Source organism: Pleurodeles waltl, chromosome 8 (assembly GCF_031143425.1).
Source record: "Pleurodeles waltl isolate 20211129_DDA chromosome 8, aPleWal1.hap1.20221129, whole genome shotgun sequence".
Classification (NCBI taxonomy): domain Eukaryota; kingdom Metazoa; phylum Chordata; class Amphibia; order Caudata; family Salamandridae; genus Pleurodeles; species Pleurodeles waltl.
Window position 1 is genome coordinate 408,963,518 of NC_090447.1, and position 18,038 is coordinate 408,981,555.

The window sequence follows — 18,038 nt, forward strand, 5'->3', positions numbered from 1 at the left end:
TCCCGCCGTTTTAGCCCCGGCGGTGATAATCCGCCAGGGTAGCGCTGTAAGCAGTGCTGCCCTGGGGATTATGACTCCCCTACCGCCGGCCTGTTTCTGGCGGTTTGCACCGCCAGGAAGAGGCTGGTGGTAAGGGGAGTCCAGGGGCCCCCTAACAGGGCCCCGTGCAGCTTTTCACTGTCTGCATAGCAGACAGTGAAAAGTGCGACGGGTGCTACTGCACCCGTCGCACGGCCGCAACACCGCCGGCTCCATTAGGAGCCGGCTCCTATGTTGCGGCCGCATCCCCGCTGGGCCGGCGGGCGTAAACTAGGTTTGCGCCCGATGGCCCAGCGGGGATGTTGTAATGGGGTCCGCGGAGTGCGGCCGCACGGCGGTTACCGCTTGGCGGGCGGCGGTAGCCGCCCACCAAGCTTGTAATGACCCCCACAGTGTTGATGTATGGTCAAAATAAACATACAAGGGAGTGCTGTGCGGATGGCTTATGTCAGGAATTTGCTGTGTGTCATTACTGACTGTGGGGTGTGCAGTGGGGTTGGGTTATTACATGCTGCATTCTTTTTTTTTTTTCCCTTATGATGTCCCTGATTGTCGTTTGATTGTGTACTGGCCCATTGGGCCTCGTTCTTTTTGTGTGCATTGCAAAACAAATAAATGCGTTTAAAAAAAATACACATACAAGGTAGCCTTAAATCCCAAAAATAACTAGCATGTGATCATTTAATACAAAGCTTGTTTTGCCTTCCTTGATATGAAAAACTATGTTTTAATAAAAGAGGAGCAGTAAATATATTTTGATGGCATTTATGCTTAGGAACTAGGGGCCACATGTAGAAAGCATTTTTCTACTCGCAACTGCATGTAGAAAAATGCTTTTTGGGAAGTTCAAAGCCCAAACTGTGATTCGATAGCTTGTTATCAAATCGTAATTTGGGTTTTGCCATTTGGTATTAGGAAAGGGTGTGTTGACGGTGTCCCTTCCTAATACCAAATGGGAAACGTTTGTACAAATATTTTGCAGCCAGAATGTGGTCGCAAAACATTTGCAGTTTACCACCAATATAAAGTTGGTGGTAACCCATTCACAAATGGGAAGGAGTCCCTAAGGGACCCCTTCCGCTTTGACAATGGTGGGAAAAATACGTTTTAACCCCTTCGCTGCCAGGCCTTTTCCCCCTCAGGTTCCAGGCCTTTTTTTTGTCTATTTGGGGCAGTTTGCACTTAAGCCCTCATAACATTTTGTCCACATAAGCTACCCACGACAAATTTGCGTCCTTTTTTTCCAACATCCTAGGAATGTTAGAGGTACCCAGAGTTTGTGGGTCCCCCTGAAGGAGACCAAGAAATTAGCCAAAATTCAGCGAAAATTCCTTTTTTTTTTTTTTTTAAAGAAAAAGACAAAAAGGGCTGCAGAAGAAGGCTTGTGGTTTTTTCCTCTTGAAAAAGGCATCAACAAACGGTTTGCGGTGCTAAAATCACCATCTTCCCAGCTTTCAGGAACAGGCAAACTTGAATCAGAAAACCCACTTTTTCAACACAATTTTGGCATTTTACTGGGACATACCCCATTTTTACTATTTCTGTGCTTTCAGCCTCCTTCCAGTTAGTGACAGAAATGGGTGTAAAACCAATGCTGGATCCCAGAAAGCTAAACATTTCTGAAAACTAGACAAAATTCTGAATTCAGCAAGGGGTAATTTGTGTAGACCCTACAAGGGTTTCCTACAGAAAATAACAGCTGAAATGAAAAAATATTGAAATTGAGGTGAAAAAAAAAGCCATTTTTCTCCACATTTTACTCTGTAACTTTTCCCTGCGAAGTCTGATTTTTGAAAGCAATATACTGTTAAGTCTGCTGGACTCTTCTGGTTGCGGGGATATATAGGGCTTGTAGGTTCATCAAGAATCCTAGGTGCCCACAGCCAATAAATGAGCTGCATCTTGCAATGGGTTTTCATTCTATACAGGGTATACAGCAATTCATTTGCTGAAAAAAAAGAGTGAAAAATAGGTATAAAGAAAACCTTTGTATTTCCAAAATGGGCACAAGATAAGGTGTTGAGAAGCAGTGGTTATTTGCACATCTCTGAATTACGGGGTGCACATGCCAGCATGTGAATTACAGGGCATTTCTCAAATAGACCTCTTTTTTACACACTGTCTTACATTTGGAAGGGAAAAATGTAGAGAAAGACAAGGGGCAATAACACTTGTTTTGCTATTCTGTGTTCCTTCACGTCTCCTGATAAAAATGATACCTCACTTGCGTGGGTAGTCCTAATGCTCGCGACAGGAAACGCAACATGGACACATCACATTTTTACATTGAAATCTGACGAGTTTTTTGCAAAGTGCCTAGCTGTAGATTTTGGCCTCCAGCTCAGCCGGCACCTAGGGAAACCTACCAAACCTGTGCATTTTTGAAAACTACACACCTAGGGGAAGATGGGGTGACTTGTGGGGCTCTCACCAGGTTCTGTTACCCAGAATCCTTTGCAAACCTCAAAATTTGGCCCAAAAAACACTTTTTCCACACATTTCGTTGACAGAAAGTTCTGGAATCTGAGAGGAGCCACAAATCTCCTTCCATCCAGTGTTCCCCCAAGTCTCCCGGTAAAAAATGGTACTTCACGTGTGTGGGTAGGCCTAGCGCCTGCAACAGGAAATGCCCCAAAACACAACGTGGACACATCACATTTTCCCACAGAAAACAGAGCTGTTTTTTGCATAGTGGCTAGCTGTGTATTTTGGCCTCTAGCTCAGCCGGCACCTGGGGAAACCTAGCAAACCTGCACATTTTTTAAAACTAGACACCTAGGGAAATCCAAGATGGGGTGACTTGTGGGGCTCTCACCAGGTTCTGTTACATAGAATCCTTTGCAAACCTCAAAGTTTGGGCAAAAAAACACTTTTTCCTCACATTTCGCTGACAGAAAGTTCTGGAATCTGAGAGGAGCCACAAGTTTTGTTCTACCCAGCGTTCCCCCAAGTCTCCCGATAAAAATGGTACCTCACTAGTGTGGGTAGGCCTAGCACCCGTGACAGGAAATACCCCAAAAAACAACGTGGACACATCACATTTTCCAAAAGAAAACAGCTGTTTTTTGCAAATTGCCTAGCTGAGGATTTTAGCCTCTAGCTCAGCCGGCACCTAGGAAAACCTAGCAAACCTGTGCATTTTTGACAACTAGACACATAGGGGAATCCAAGATGGGGTGACTTGTGGGGCTCTCACCAGGTTCTGTTATCCAGAATCCTTTGCAAACCTCAAAATGTCGCCAAAAAACACTTTTTCCTCACATTTTGGTGACAGAAAGCTCTGGAATCTGAGAGGAGTCACTAATTTCCTTCCACCCAGCGTTTCCCAAGTCTCCTGATAAAATTGGTGCCTCACTTGTGTGGGTAGGCCTAGCGCCCGCGATACGAAATGCCTCAAAACACAACATGGACACATCACATTTTCCCAAGGAAAACAGCCCTGTTTTTTGCAAAGTGCCTAGCTGTGGATTTGGCCTCTAGCTCAGCCGGCACCTGGGGAAACCTAGCAAACCTGCGCATTTCTTAAAACTAGACACCTAGGGGAATCCAAGATGGGGTGACTTGTAGGGCTCTCACGAGGTTCTGTTACCCAGAATCCTTTGCAAACCTCAAAATTTGGCCAAAAAACACCTTTTCCTCAGATTTCGGTGACAGAAAGTTCTGGAATCTGAGAGGAGCAACAAATTTCCTACAACCCAGCATTCCCTCAAGTCTCCCGATAAAAATGGCACCTCACTTGTGTGGGTAGGCCTAGTGCTCGCGACAGGAAGTGCCCCAAAACACTATCTGGACACATCAAAATTATCATATAGAAAACTACCTGTTTTTCGGGTGTGTGGGGAAGGGACCTGCGTTTTTTGTCCTGGGTTCAGCAGCCATTTAGGGAAACCTACCAAACCGAGACATTTCTGAAAACTAGACACCCGAGGGAGTCCAGGAAGGTGTGACTTGCGTGGATCCCCCAATGCTTTCTGACCCAGAATCCTCAGCAAACCTAAAATTTAGCTAAAAAAAAAATCAAATTTTTCCCACGTTTGTGTGTGAGATCACCGCACCGGGACAAATTTCCTACCACCCAACGCTCCCCTCAGTCTCCTGGTAAAAATTATACCTCACTTGTGTAGGTGGGCCAAGTGCCTGTGACCGGGAAGAGTCAAAAACATGTCGAAATTGAGGGGGAACCAAAGCGGGTCCAAAAGGGCAGTTTGAAAAAAAACATTTTTAGGATGACAAGTGCAGCAGAAGTTTTATCGGTATAAATGAGATTCCTGAAGGTTCCATCACAAAAATGTGGGGAAAAAATGTGTGATTTGCACCAAAGTGTGAGGTTTGCAGGGCATTGTGGGTAAGAAAATGGTGTGAGGTGCATGTGAAGGACACCACCCTGGAATCAACCAGATGTTTAGTTTTCAGATGTGTCCAGGTCTTATGGATTTTTCTACATGGCAGCGTCCCAAAGTCAAAAAAGTGCAGCCCTCACCATTCCAAGTGGGACGATTTTGAGAGTTACCAAGCTATCATGGCCCAAATGTAAAACCAAAACCCAAAATAATCAAATGTCCTCTTGCTTGCTGTGGGATAAAATGTTTTAGTGTGCAGGGGAGAGCTGAAAGACTGTTACCCCCGTCACTTGGGGTGGGGGCATAACGAGGCCCATACTGATTGGTAGCCACCATTTTTTTTTTTTTTTTATTCCCTGGCATCTAATAGAATCCCTCCCCCCCCGGGTGTGGATTGAGGGATATTGCCCAATCTGCCCACTGGTGGGCAGAATAACTTTGGCCCCATTTATTTGGGGAGGGGGGGTATGGCCATAACCCCACTCTCTTATTTTGTAAAAAAAAAAACTTCCCTGGTCTCTGGTGGGCTTTCTGCCCCCCTTAGGGACAGATGGGCCTTCCAGAAATAGGCCAATACCAACACTAATGTGCCCCCATAGGGAGCAACCCTTACCCAAGGGGCTGCCCCCCCAAACAAAACGCATACTATTCCTGGTGTCTAGTGGTTTCTGCCCCCCTTGGGGGGCAGACTGGCCTAAAAAAAATAGGCCGATCTGCCCCATGGGGGGGGGCAGAAAAAGCCTAAAAATATTTTGCCTCCCCTGGGGAGCGGCCCTTGCCCAGGGGGCCGTTCCCCTCATGCGTAAGTATAAAAATAAAAAATAAAAACCTGGTGTCTAGTGGTTTCTGTCCCCGGGAAGCGACTCTTGCTTAAGGGGTCGCTCTCCACATATAAAAAAATAAAATAAAAAATAAAAAAATATCGTTGGTGTCTAGGGGTTTTCTGCTCCCCCCCCTCCCCCTCCCGGGGGGCAGAAATGGCCTAAAAATAATTTGCCCCCCCCGGGGAGCGGCCCTTGCCCAAGGGGCTGCTCCCCTTATGCGTAAGTATGATAAAAAAAAAATCCCTAATGTCTAGTGGTTTCTCAGCCTATTTGCCCCGGGGGGGGGGAAAAATGTCCTAAAAATAATTTGCCCCCACCGGGGTGCGACCTTTGCCTGAGGGGTCGCTCTCCACATATAAAAATAAATAAAATTAAAAAAAATATATCCCTAGTGTCTAGGGGTTTTCTGCCCCCGCGTTTTCTTCCCCCCTGGAGGCAGAAATAGCCTAAATATAATTTGCCACCCCCACCGGAGCGACCCTTGCCTAAGGGGTCGCTCCCCACACATAAAAAAATACAAATAAACCAAAAAAATAAATCCCTGGTGTCCAGGGGTTTTCAGCCCCCGTGCCCACCCTCCTAAAAGTGATTTGGCCCTCTGGGGAGCGGCCCTTGCCCAATGGGCCACACCACTCATTGAAATATACAAAAAAATAATAATAATAATCCCTGGAGTCTAGTGGGCATTTCTGCTGGCCGATCGCATTGCGCCCCACCTCCCAGTCGGAAGAGAAATGCTTTGGCATTTCTCTTCTGGGATCGAGCTGGAAGCATGCTTCCAGCGCGATCCGAGGTGACCTCTGATGAGGTCAGCGCGCGATTTGCATGCTGACATCATCAGACGTCACTGGGGGGTGGGGGAGATTGAGGGTGGAAGGGGAACCAATTCCCCTTCCATCCCCGATTGGGGTGTGTGGGAGGGAGGCCAACGGGGGCAGCGCTCCCTCCATGGGCCGGGCGCAGGACGAGCTAGTCTATTCCCAGGCACACAGGACCCGTGTGCCAGAATGAGACCAGCTCATTCCAGGCACCCAGGAGGTTAAGAGCAGGCAGTGGTCCCACGGATCTCTGCCTACTCTTAAAAAATGAAACTTACAAGTTTCATTTTTTTGATTTTGAACACATCGCATTTTCCTTTAAGGAAAACGGGATGCATGTTTAAAAAAACGATTGCTTTATTTAAAAGCAATCACAGGCATGGTAGTCTGCAATGTGAAGACTAGCATTGAGGATGAACTGTTAAGTTGAGGCGATGAGTCGGTTCCGATGAGAGCAGAGGCTGTGATGAGAAGTTTTGGCAGCGGCGAAGCTGCCATCAACAGTAATGTGAGTACCTTGAGCCAGGAAAAGTGTTGCATTGGCGGTTCCGAAGGTGATACGCCGGTCCTAAGATGCAAGGTGTAGTGGTGATGCGAGTCTTGTTGCATTGGTTCTGACCCAAGCAGTAGAGACGATGCGTTGGTTCTGTTCCCCTCAACAGCAGTGCTGGGTTGATTCTGCTCCAGCAGCGGAGGATGCGTCGATTCCGCTGGGACAAACACTTTAGGCCCTCTTTCAAGGGTCCAGGACTGGGATGGCACAACTTGGCAGGGCAAACTCACAGATAGCAGAGTCCGGAGGTAGAAGATGTGTAGTTGGAAGTCTTTTATTTCCCTAAGACTTCAGCTCAGGAGGCCAGCCAGCTAGCCCTTGGAGTCACTCTAGGTTCAAGTGATGCAAGTTCAGCTCTTCTCACCCAGGTAAGGACGCAACAGGCAGCAGGGGATCGCAGCAAGGTAGGAGTCCAGTAAAGCAGCAGTCCATCCGAGTGGCAGTCAGTCATTCAGCAGCACACCAGTCCTTCTTCCTGGCACTGTGCTGACCTCGCCTGACACACCTCAACCTCAGAGAAATCTCAGGCCTCCAAGCGGTCAAGCTGGAGACCAGCAATGACCCAAAAGGTCACTCTGAAATCTAACAGGTCACCACATAGGCATTCCGCCTCACTCCATTGAGGGGCCACTCGCAACAGCTTAACCAATGCCTTGTAAACCAGGAATTCTGAGAGTGCCTCAATGCCTTCTGCCTCAAGGCTGCTACATCTGAAGTTCCTTGAAGTCAACTATTCTGAAAGTTCAGAGTGACAGTCCCTAACAAAAGTGATTAGTACCATCACAGTCTGATGCTCAGGTTCCCCTCTGTTTGGAGCATGCACCACCAAGACACCTGGTTGTGCAACTGGGGATTTTTCTTGCCTTCTTTGAATAATAGTTATAATGGTCCTATGCCCCTTACCCATTGGATCTGACCCTTAAGACCGACCTGAGTGCACAAGAGGCCGGACACTGCCACAGCTGCCACCTGAGGATATGTCTCTAGGACATTTTCCACTCTACCCAGGCAGTCACCAACCCTACAGTGAACCTCACAGCCACCATTAACACATCTCTGGAATCTAGAAGTTCACTCCCTCAGTGAAGGTATGGAAGGATAGGAAGATGGATCGTGATTAGATGGCGAGAAAGATGAATAGAGCGAATGATGAACAGATGGAGAGAAAGGATAAAGGATGGATGATAGATGGCAACACAGAAGGATGGATGACTGTAGAAAAAGGAAGAAAGGAGGAAGAAAGGAGAGAGAAAAGGAAAGATGGATATAAAAAAGATGTAACAGAAGTAGAATGATGGAAAAGATAGAAAGGGTGGATGGCAAAAGTACAGAAACAATGGAAGGAAAATATGAAAAGCAAAATGAAAAAGACCAAGAATGGATAGAAAGAAGGACAAGAGAATGAAAGAAGGGTGGTGAGAAGGAAGGAAGGAAATTTCAAAATTTCAAAATGATCTCAGGGTGAGCAATATCAAGAAAGAATGCCGGGATTGCTTACCTCAACCACTCACTCAGTTATTCTATGACATAGTTCAAGGTAGGGGGCAATTTATTTTTCGTTAGCTACTCACTTGATTGAGATGTTCATAAATGTGAAATAAATTAAATGAATACATTTGACTAGATGAAATACATGAATATTGCACAAACACACAACACATTTCTGATTGTCTTTATGAAACTTTTGTAATTAAAGATTCAAGTCACTAATCAACAAGTTACTTACCTTCAGTGAGGCCTTACCTGGTAGAGACAATACCTAGTTTCAGATTCCTTGCCTTAGAATGTCTCCAGGCATCAGTCTGGATCTGGAGATTTTTATCAAGTAGTACCCCTGTGCGCTGTTTGGTAGCATCGATTGGCTCCACCTCCATCGTCCGCCACCCCGGCATGCTGACGTCAGTTTCTTTTCACAACTTTGCAAGCTAGAAGTACAGAGCCATGAAGAACACTGACAACTGGTGTGTCAAAGCTAGCATCCTGAAAGGTTAGTCCCTGTCCCTGGAAATCTGTTCACAGAGCAGAGAGGATGGGTCGGTAAGCAATCTGCAGCTAGATGTTGCCTCTACCAGATAAGGAGTGACCAAAGGTTAAGTAACTTGTCCATCTGATAGAGACATCTAGTTGCATATTCCTTCCCTTAGAATAGATACCCATGTAATACCATCCTAGGCAGTGGGTCTGCGAACAAAGATCATACTAGAAAGTCCTGCAGGACTGAACCGGCAAAGTGCCCGTCCCTACGGACCTGACTGTCCAGGCAGTAGTGTTTGGTAAACATGTGCAGAGATACTAATGTTGCCGCCTGACAGATGTCAAGGAATGGGACTCTGAGTGCTAACGCATTGGTGGCAGTTTTAGCTTTGGTAGAATGAGCATGCAGGCCCTCAAGGGGGGGGGGTTCCTCTTAGCCAGTGTGTAGCACATTTTAATGCAGAGTACGACACCTTTAGAGATGCTTCTCTTCTGCACTGCCTGACCTTTCTTCACACTCACATAACCAACAAAATGTTGATCATCCACCCAAAACTCTTTGGCACAATCAAGGGAGAATGCCAATGCTCTTTTTGAGTCTAGCCAGTGGAGTCTCTCCTCTTCCTTGGAAAGATGCAGGATGCGTAAAAAGTAGGCAAGGTAAAGGATTAGGCTATATGGAAGGGAGTAACCACTTTAGGTAGAAAGGAGGCCCTAGTGCAAAGTTCCACTTTGTCCGGATAGATGAAAAGGTAGGACAGCTTATTTGACAATGCCTGCGGCTCACTCACCTTGCAGGCAAATGCAATGGCCACAAGGAAGCCTGTTCTCAAAGTGAGAAGCCAGAGAGGAGAATTGTGGAGAGGCTAAAAAGGAGCGGACATCAGAAATGCTAAAACTAAATTCAAATCTCATTAGGGCATAATGAGTGGAGATGGAGGAAACATAAGTAAGGCCTTTAGGCAACCTATGTACAATCGGAGACTTAAACAATGAAGGTTGATCAGTCAACCGAAAAAAAAAACTACTGCCGCTCAATCTCCACGCAGGAAGGCGGAGACTGGAGAGTTTTGGGTGGAGAACCCTCCCCTGCAGCTACCACTGAAGATCCTCCCGAAGGGGCAGTCTGAATGAAGGATCGATGACCATGCTCACTAGGTCGAGATAGCAGACTTTTTGTGCCCAGTACGGAGCAACAAGAATTACTTGGCCCCAGTCATTCTTCATGTTCTTGAGATCTCTCTGCAGAAGTGGTATGAGGGGAAAGGTGTGCCGGAGGCCCGAGTTCCACTCGAGACGAAAAGCGTCACCAAGCAATTGCCCCCTTGGATACTCCAAAACACAATACTGCTGACATTGTGTGATCGAACCAAGGCTTCCCACTGAAAGAGACCTTGCACCACCTCCTGATGGAGATGCCATTCGTGATTCATTAAGCATTGTTGGCTGCGTTCAGAAAGCCCACCAGATGTTGAACTACCAAGAAAATGCCCTGGTGTTCCAGCCACATCCAGAGGTGCAGAGCCTCTTGACAAAGGGTCCACAACCCCCTCATGCTTGTTGCAGTACCACATAGGGGAGGTATTGTCGGTGAACATCTGCACTACTTCCACTTTGAGAGAGGGAAGAAATGCTTCCAATTCTAGTCAGATTTTCCCAGAGCTCCAACAGGTTGATGTGTAATCCTGACCCTGTCAGAGACCAGATGCCTCTAATCTCCGCCTCTCCCAGGTGGCCGCACCCATCCCAGGAGTGACGCACCTGTCAGTACTGTCAGATCTGGTTGGGGAAAGGAGAGGGATCTACAACTGGTCCAATTGCAGTTCGTTAGCCACCATTGCAGATCATGTGCAGTTACCTCCAAGATCTGGACCATGTTGGAGAGATTTCCCTGATGCTGCACCCACTGGAACTTCAGGCCCACTGCAGAGTCTGCATATGCCACTTGCCATGTGTCACCAGCAGGATGAAGGAGGCCATGAGGCCATGAGGCCCAGCAGCCTCAGAGTCATTCTCACAGAAATATAGGATACAGGCTGAAACATCAGTATCATAGCCTGAATATCCTGGAGTCGCCGCTAGGGAGGATAAGAATGAAACTGCACAAAGTCCAGAACAGCTCAAATGAAAGGAAGCATCTGAGAAGGAGTCAGGTGTGACTTCGGTGTGTTTATAGTGAACCTCAGTGAATGCAGGAGGTCTGCCGTAGTCTTGAGGTCCGAGATGGCAGCCTAGGGCGTGTCTGCCTTCAACAGCCAGTCACAGAGATAGGAGAAGACTGAAACCCCTGATCTGCGCAGTTGAGCTGCGACCACCGCCATCACCTTGGTGAACACCCGAGGGGCAATGATAAGGCAAAAATTAAGCACAGAGAATTGAAAGTGCCTGTGGCCTACCATGAACCACAAGTAAAGTCAGTGGGCAGGCAGGACAGGGATGTGGAAATACGTGTCCTGAAAGCCCAATGCTTCCCTCCAGTCTCCTGAGTCCAGGCCAAATAGAACCTGAGGCAGAGTGAGCATTTTGAACTTCTCCTTCTTGGGAAAGAGATTGAGGAATGAAGATCTTAGATAGGGCTAAGACCCATGTCCTTTTTGGGCACCAAAAAGGATTAGGATAACAACCACAACCTACTTCTGGCACAGGGACCCTCCCTATGGCTCCCTTGGTGAAGAAAGACATAACTTTCTCTCAGAGAAGTGCTAAGTGATCCTCCGTCATCCGATCGTAGGATGGTGGCATGGATGGAGAGGTAGTCTCAAACAGGAGAGAGTAGACCCTTCGGACTATCTGCAAAACCCACCTGGCTGCCAGCAGAGGAGGTGGTGGGGGATCCTGCCTCCAGCTGGTCTCTGGTGGGGAACTGCCAGACTAGGAAGGTTTGGAGGCTGCAGCAGAGGGGGAGGGGGCGGTGGACTGGCCAGACCGCTAGCTCCATGATCCAGGAAGACGGTGGAACTCACGTCCCATGCCATGCAGAGGCTGGGCAGCAGGCACGGCACGGTAGCTAGAGGGGAACAGATGTCACTGGGTGCCCCTTCCTCAGCCACGAAAGGGGCAAAAAGCAGACTGAGGGGGACAACGGCCTGGTGTGCGGCCCAAGGACCTGGTCATAGCATGGGAATCTTTGAAGGGCTCCAGCCAGAGTCTGCCTTATCTCCGAAGAGACAGGTCCATCAAAGTACCTGTCTATAAGATTGGCTTGGACATCCCCTGAAAAGCCAGACGTCCTCAACCAGGCGTGGCATCTAAGGGCCACTGTTGAAGCATCCGTTCTGCTCAGTGAGTTGTCATGTCCGGTCAACATTGGGTCGTGAACTTTGCTGCGTCCCTCCCATCTGCAACTGCTTTGAAAAGTACAGCCTGGGCGTCCTCCGGGGCCTGTGGCAGCACTTGCATAATAGTACCCCACAGTGTGTAGAGATAATGGCACAAAAGGCATGTGGTGTTCATGGACCGCAGTGCTGGGCTGACGGAAGAAAACATCTTCTTTTCAAGTGTGTCCAGCCTCTTAGTGTCCCTATCCTGGAGTGTAGAAGGGAATGCACCCTGGGAGATGGAGGCTTGGATAACCAAGCTCTCAGGGGTGAGGTGTTGCATCAGGAAATCTGAGCCACCCAGTTAGAGGGGATGATAGCAGGCAATTGTCCTGTTAACAGAAGTCCCTGTGCTGGGTTTATATCAGGTACACAGTAGGACATCCGTAAGGGCAGCAGTAAAGGCATCAGTAAAGGATAAGCAGGGGTCCAGAGGATAAAGCTTCACGATGAAGCATCTCTGGCAGGAGGTTAGTCCTGACTGCCACCAAAGGCAGCTCATGGTCCAGGACCTCGGCTGCTCTCCACATCACCATAAAATATGAAGCTCCCTCCTCCATAGCCAGGGTAGGGGAGAGAGCATGCCAGAATCTGGTGAGGTATCCAGTCCACTGAGTCCACTGGCTTCACCCAGGTCCGCATGCCAGTCCATGGGTCCATGGAGCTGGTATTCTAAAGGGTCCAACGACCCCTTGCATTCCTCACCGTAACCTACCCTAAAGGAATAAGGCTCATTATCCAACATAGAGGGCAAGGCCTCTGTCGGCACCAGATTTGGCGTGTTACGATGGCCCACCGGCTCCCTGTTGGAGTCTGCAATGAGGATGGGGTGGCGCCGCTTCAGGGCACAGGCGGCGCCGGGACACTGATGTCGGGGAAGGTCCAGGTGGTATGACTGAAGCCGGTCTGGATCCAGCAAGGGATCCATGGGTACCCTCTGAGCCAAGGTCGAACTTGCCACCGAAGGAGCCCCTTCCGACTCATGGGAACAGAAGGTGGGCCGGCCGAGTCAGCCTGCCCTTACATTAGGTGCATGGCCTCATAAATCTCCTTGAGTTGGGTAGGGGTCGCTCCAGCCCCCAGACAGTTGTGAAGGTGTGGGGTCAGCTCAGACGCAGGCTCCACAGAGGGAGGTCTAGATTAACAATTGTATTGTATTGTATTGTAATAGTATTTATATAGCGCTTACTACCCCTGACGAGGCATCGAAGCGCTTTTCGGTGATTAGCACGCTACTGTGGAACCCAACAAGAATTAGTGATGGATTAGTATCGGGAAATAATGAGTACAGTTTTAGTATTACTATGAGTTAATTTGAGCCGCAGATATGAGAGTTTGTTAGTTAGACTGACTGGAGTAATGGAGGGGTGGAGGGGGAAAGAAATCCAGAAGTGTTAATTGGGAGTATATCCTTCATTTACTCAACCCAAAGGCTTGGGATGAGTAAAGGGGGATGCCCCCTCATTGGCGGACGGATGAGGTGAAGTCAAAGAACGCTTTTCTTACTTCAACTTCTTTTATGCCTCAACTTACCCAATCATCCTGAGGACTTGGAATGGGATGACGAAGAGGGGCGGGGGGCTCCCTGACCAATGCAGAGACCTTCCTCTCGACCGAGATCGGGAATTACGCGGAGCCGAGCGACGGGTCGCCATGAGCTTTAGGGACTGCTCTCGCAAAGCTTTCGAATTCATGGCTCAGCACGGCTGATGGCAAGATCCACAGGGCTTGAAAACGATCTTACGAGAAGACATCCCTTGATGCACCAGGAGTAGAAATACTCAAAAAAGTTTCAACAAAATTAAAAAAAAGACCAGTCAAAAAAATTACTGAGGGATAGCTCTTTCTTCGGATCAGTGCTTGCTGGCTAGGAAAGAAAAGAACTGACGTCAGAGCGCCGGGGTGGAATTTATATAACACCTGCAACATTATATTTGGTGCAGATGATGCCAACAACGGACGCAGAGCAGATGGATACCACCTGATGGCACACAGGGGTACTATGCGAGAAAAATCTCTGGATCCAGACTGATTACTGGGGAAATTCTAAGGTAAGGAATCTGCAACTAGATCTCTCTATCAGATCTGACTCATATATGAAATGCAGAGTGAAAACTAAAAATGTATGGGTAAATATGCATAGTTAAAGAAAAGTGTTAAGTGAGAAGGTCGACTTTTACCGTATGAAAGGAGGGATGAGCTAGAGAAGAGCTGTATTTGGTGAGCGGAAAGGGAAACTGCAGCAAATCCTAGTTTGTTTTAATGGGATACAGGAGTTAGCTTAGCCTTTGGCTTGCAGACTCGTGCCCCCGTCACCTATTGACTTTTACCCTATTTACCTTGCTCTGTTTTAGCGCATTTATTTAATTAAATCTTTTAAGATGGCTGCCTTGTTTTTAGTTAGGCCCATGTTTTATTTTCGCGTTATCAGTGCCACCGCACTAAGGCGTCAATATCAAGGGACAAAGATAAACAAACTGTAGGTGTTCACATTAGGTTATTTCCCTCTTCACGCTTTCAAGGGAATTGTTTATATAAATTACCGTCCCAAGCATGTCTTGATATCTATTGTTTGGGAACAGACCTACGTCAGGGGGTCCAAACAGATCTGTATAAATACTCCTCACTTAAACAGATAGTCAGAGGGATTCCGACCAGATGCCATCGCTATCAATGCTGCACGTCGCCCTGACACTGACCTAGTCTTCGTGTCCCTAAGGATTCTGAGCTAGAGACCTCATTCCAAGGTAACAAGGGTTGGGGGGCTCTTCTCATGGACATGGCATTGGCAGATTAGGTTTAAAATACCTAGCTGTCTGTTAGGTCAGAGGTTAGGCTCATTATGCTAGGGTATTAGGACATATCTCATACTTTATGTCAATACATGTTATGGAAAGATGGTGGGGGTCTTTGTATTAATGACTCGTCTTTACCTTTCTGTGTCCTTCACTGCTCATTATCCTAATCATTGTAGCCCATGCAACTTATCGTAGATTGCAGTTTTGCTACATAAAACCTATTGAAACTTTACTGCCTGTGTTTGATTGAGACATGGTGTTTATGTCAGAAAGGGGTCATCTCCGTTTAACCACGACACTCCCTGAGATGTCACACTCTTGAGTTCATGCGTAAAGGCTACCACAAATCACCTTTTACTGTTTGGGTTTTTTGTGAGATACTGCTTGTGAGCCGGGAGGGTTGGGACAACAGTTGCGACTTGTTGTAGGACTGGCAAAGTCGCCTACAAACATAAGTACTGTCAACCTCAAACCAGTAAGAGTCAAACTACGACAAAACGAAGAGAGACAGCAAACGGATGACTAAAGGAGAAAGGAAAGCATCTTCACTGTCATCTTAACTTTCTTGTTTTCCAGCTTTTTTCTGGAGCCTATCCCTTTCAAAGTATGCGAATAAATATCATGTTTGATTTTTGTTCCCAATTCCTCATAATATAGGCCGAAACACTGCAAGATGAGAAAAGGTGACATGAGAAAAATAAATGATCTTTTAATGGTAAACTACAATGGGCCAATCGTGGCTTGTGCAACTCTGAAGGGGACGGGGGGGAATTAAATTTAAAAAAAAAAAAAAAACGTACCTGTGCTGTCACCGCCTTCAGAAACACGCTGCTCCTCTCCTCTTTCCTGCCTGCAGGCACAGGCTCCCAGCCTGCCCTGCGCCAATCAAAGCAGCGTCAGGATTGGCTGGGAGCGTCCTGGCTGGCGCGCCCAGGCCTGTGCAGGCCTGTGCAGGCTCTCTCCAACCGTGTTGCCGGGCTGAAGAGAGAGAGCCCTGTACGCATGTGTGTTTGGCCGGCCCATGATGGCCGGCCAAACATACATGCGCAGTGAGGGGGAGTGCTGTGCACTCCCCTTCAGTGCATGTCACCCATATGGCCCCACCCCCTTTCCCCAAAAATGATAATAAACAAAATTTGTAATTGTTTTTGTGGAAAAGTTTTGCCGCTGCTGGCGGTGAAGAGGGGGGGAGTTGGGGATTGACACTCCTCCGCCCTTATGGAGGAGCCGCCCCTGGGTGTTGCCTGTATCCGACTGATCTATAAAATGGATACTGGAATAGTTAGAAAATGTAAAATAGGCGATGTTACATTTACACGTATTCAAAGATTTAGGGCCTGATTCTAACTTTGGAGGACGGTGTTCAACCGTCCCAAAAGTGGCGGATATACCACCTACCGTATTACGAGTCCATTATATCCTATGGAACTCGTAATACGGTAGGTGGTATATCCGCCACTTTTGGGACGGTTTAACACCGTCCTCCAAAGTTAGAATCAGGCCCTTAGTGAGCCGCTATATTTCTCTTGCATTCATTCCTTAAGGAAAACAGGGCATTTTGAAGGAAATAAAACGTGGTCGGCGCCATAAATATAAGTTGATTAGAGGACATTAATATATCTCATAACACACATACAGAGGAAATATATCATTAAGATCATAATACAAATTACAATTGCCAGGCATATCTGAAAATCTGAATTTTTTGCTGGGACGCCCTGCACAAAAGCACATAATCATTTGTTTACAAAGCATCATACAATTAAAACTGGTGTAGGTGTAAGCATGTAAGCATGATTCCCATCAGGTAGCAGAAACTGAGGAGAGCTTCATGAAGTCAATTACGAAGTATTTAAGGGCTTCATGAATTGTGGGAACTGATTCGCTTGAACAGAGAAATGCATGGGCATCTAGAGCTGACTTTCTAATCATAACTGGCTCTCTCTCAAGAGCCAGGTGTCTTATAGCTACACCACTTGTGCATAACAAAGCATACTGAAAATAAATTGCAAATAAATGTTTCCCTCTTACAGATACATCTGATCAAAATGTTAGCATTAGCTCATCTGTGTTTTAGATACGTTTTAGGGCAGTGCCTGATAAGACCCAAAATCATGAAGTGTTTCATGCTTAGTATCTCTCAACTGAGTTTTTAGTTAATAACTAACTATACAAAACACAAATTCAAACAAACTTCCAGGTTTTGCGAAAGGTGAACGTCAAAACACTGGCCGTGCTTCACACACATTTTAAGACCAGGGGCCTTTAAAATCAGAGACCAATACTGAATTAAAGTGTTTGTGTATACACATGATTACGTACAGCTTTCTATTTCCAGAGTGCAGTTTTGTTCGTCCAGTGGGTACCTTCTCAAATCCATCATACATGCTGCAGTTGTTGTGATTCTGAAACAGAAAAAATTATAGGATTAAAAAAAGTAAAAAATGTTCTTTGCAAAGTACCAAATTGTGAGCTTCCATACAAGAGCGAATAAGACGAAGTATCTAAAAGTATGGGTAATACACTTATGGCAGTCACTGTCAGCCACCGCTCTAGACTGTGACTAATATAGCAAAAATTCAACTGGAACAAGAGTTGGCTTTAAAATACCGACTTTCACATTTGCATGCCCCTAAAAAGCTGTCAGTCGATGTGACCCGTTACTAGAGGTCTCTTGTCACAGGCTGGGGTAACTGAAACAGTTGATAGCGGTCCCCTGAATGATACAGAATGCTTGCTGTAGCAGGCTACAGTACCTTAGGGCTTCACAGGAGAGCCCGTTTAGCAGGGTGCAGTAAAGCCATTTCTATATGTCACAAGAGGTCTCAATCTGACACAACTGCTCCATCAACCTCATTGTATCAGAGAACTATTGGAAAACCAGGGGATTGATTTACTAGTTTTTCATGCAACAGAGCTCAGTAACCAAATGTGATTAGGCAAAGGGGAAAGCACAGGGCAGAGCAATATCTTAAGATGGGGCTGCTGGACTCATTCCCTGCGCAAGCACTCTAGATAGCAAGACTTGCATTACACACAATGTCCCTCCATGTCGCAGAGGTAGGTATATAGAGGTCAAGGCTTCAGCATATGAAAATGCATATTCACCTTTACAAGTTTGGTGAATTGACCTACGGAGCGTACCGACTTTATTGTTTTGGAGGAAGTCACCCTAATACTGTACTAAATGTAGGATAATTCTCTTCTTCTATGGACAAAGCATATGGCTCTTAAGAAGAATTTATTAAGTTATCAGATGGATGAACTGTTGAAGGTGCAGAAGTATAAGAGAAAGAGTGGCAGGAGAACGGGGTGAAAGCATGCACATCACAGAGATGGTGATACATTTGCATAATCATTATTGCAAGGGGAATT

The 18,038-nt window shown here is 46.7% G+C and overlaps 1 protein-coding gene across 2 annotated transcripts in view; it reads right to left on the reverse strand.

The window, feature by feature from the left end:
• Window positions 1–18,038, reverse strand: part of GABRB3 (gamma-aminobutyric acid type A receptor subunit beta3) — an 887,545-nt gene that overhangs the window by 192,615 nt on the left and 676,892 nt on the right. For both annotated transcript variants that reach the window (XM_069204276.1, XM_069204277.1), the window contains one exon: window positions 16,986–17,068. In XM_069204276.1, the coding sequence (XP_069060377.1) occupies window positions 16,986–17,068 (83 nt within the window). The remainder of the gene's footprint in view (window positions 1–16,985; window positions 17,069–18,038) is intronic.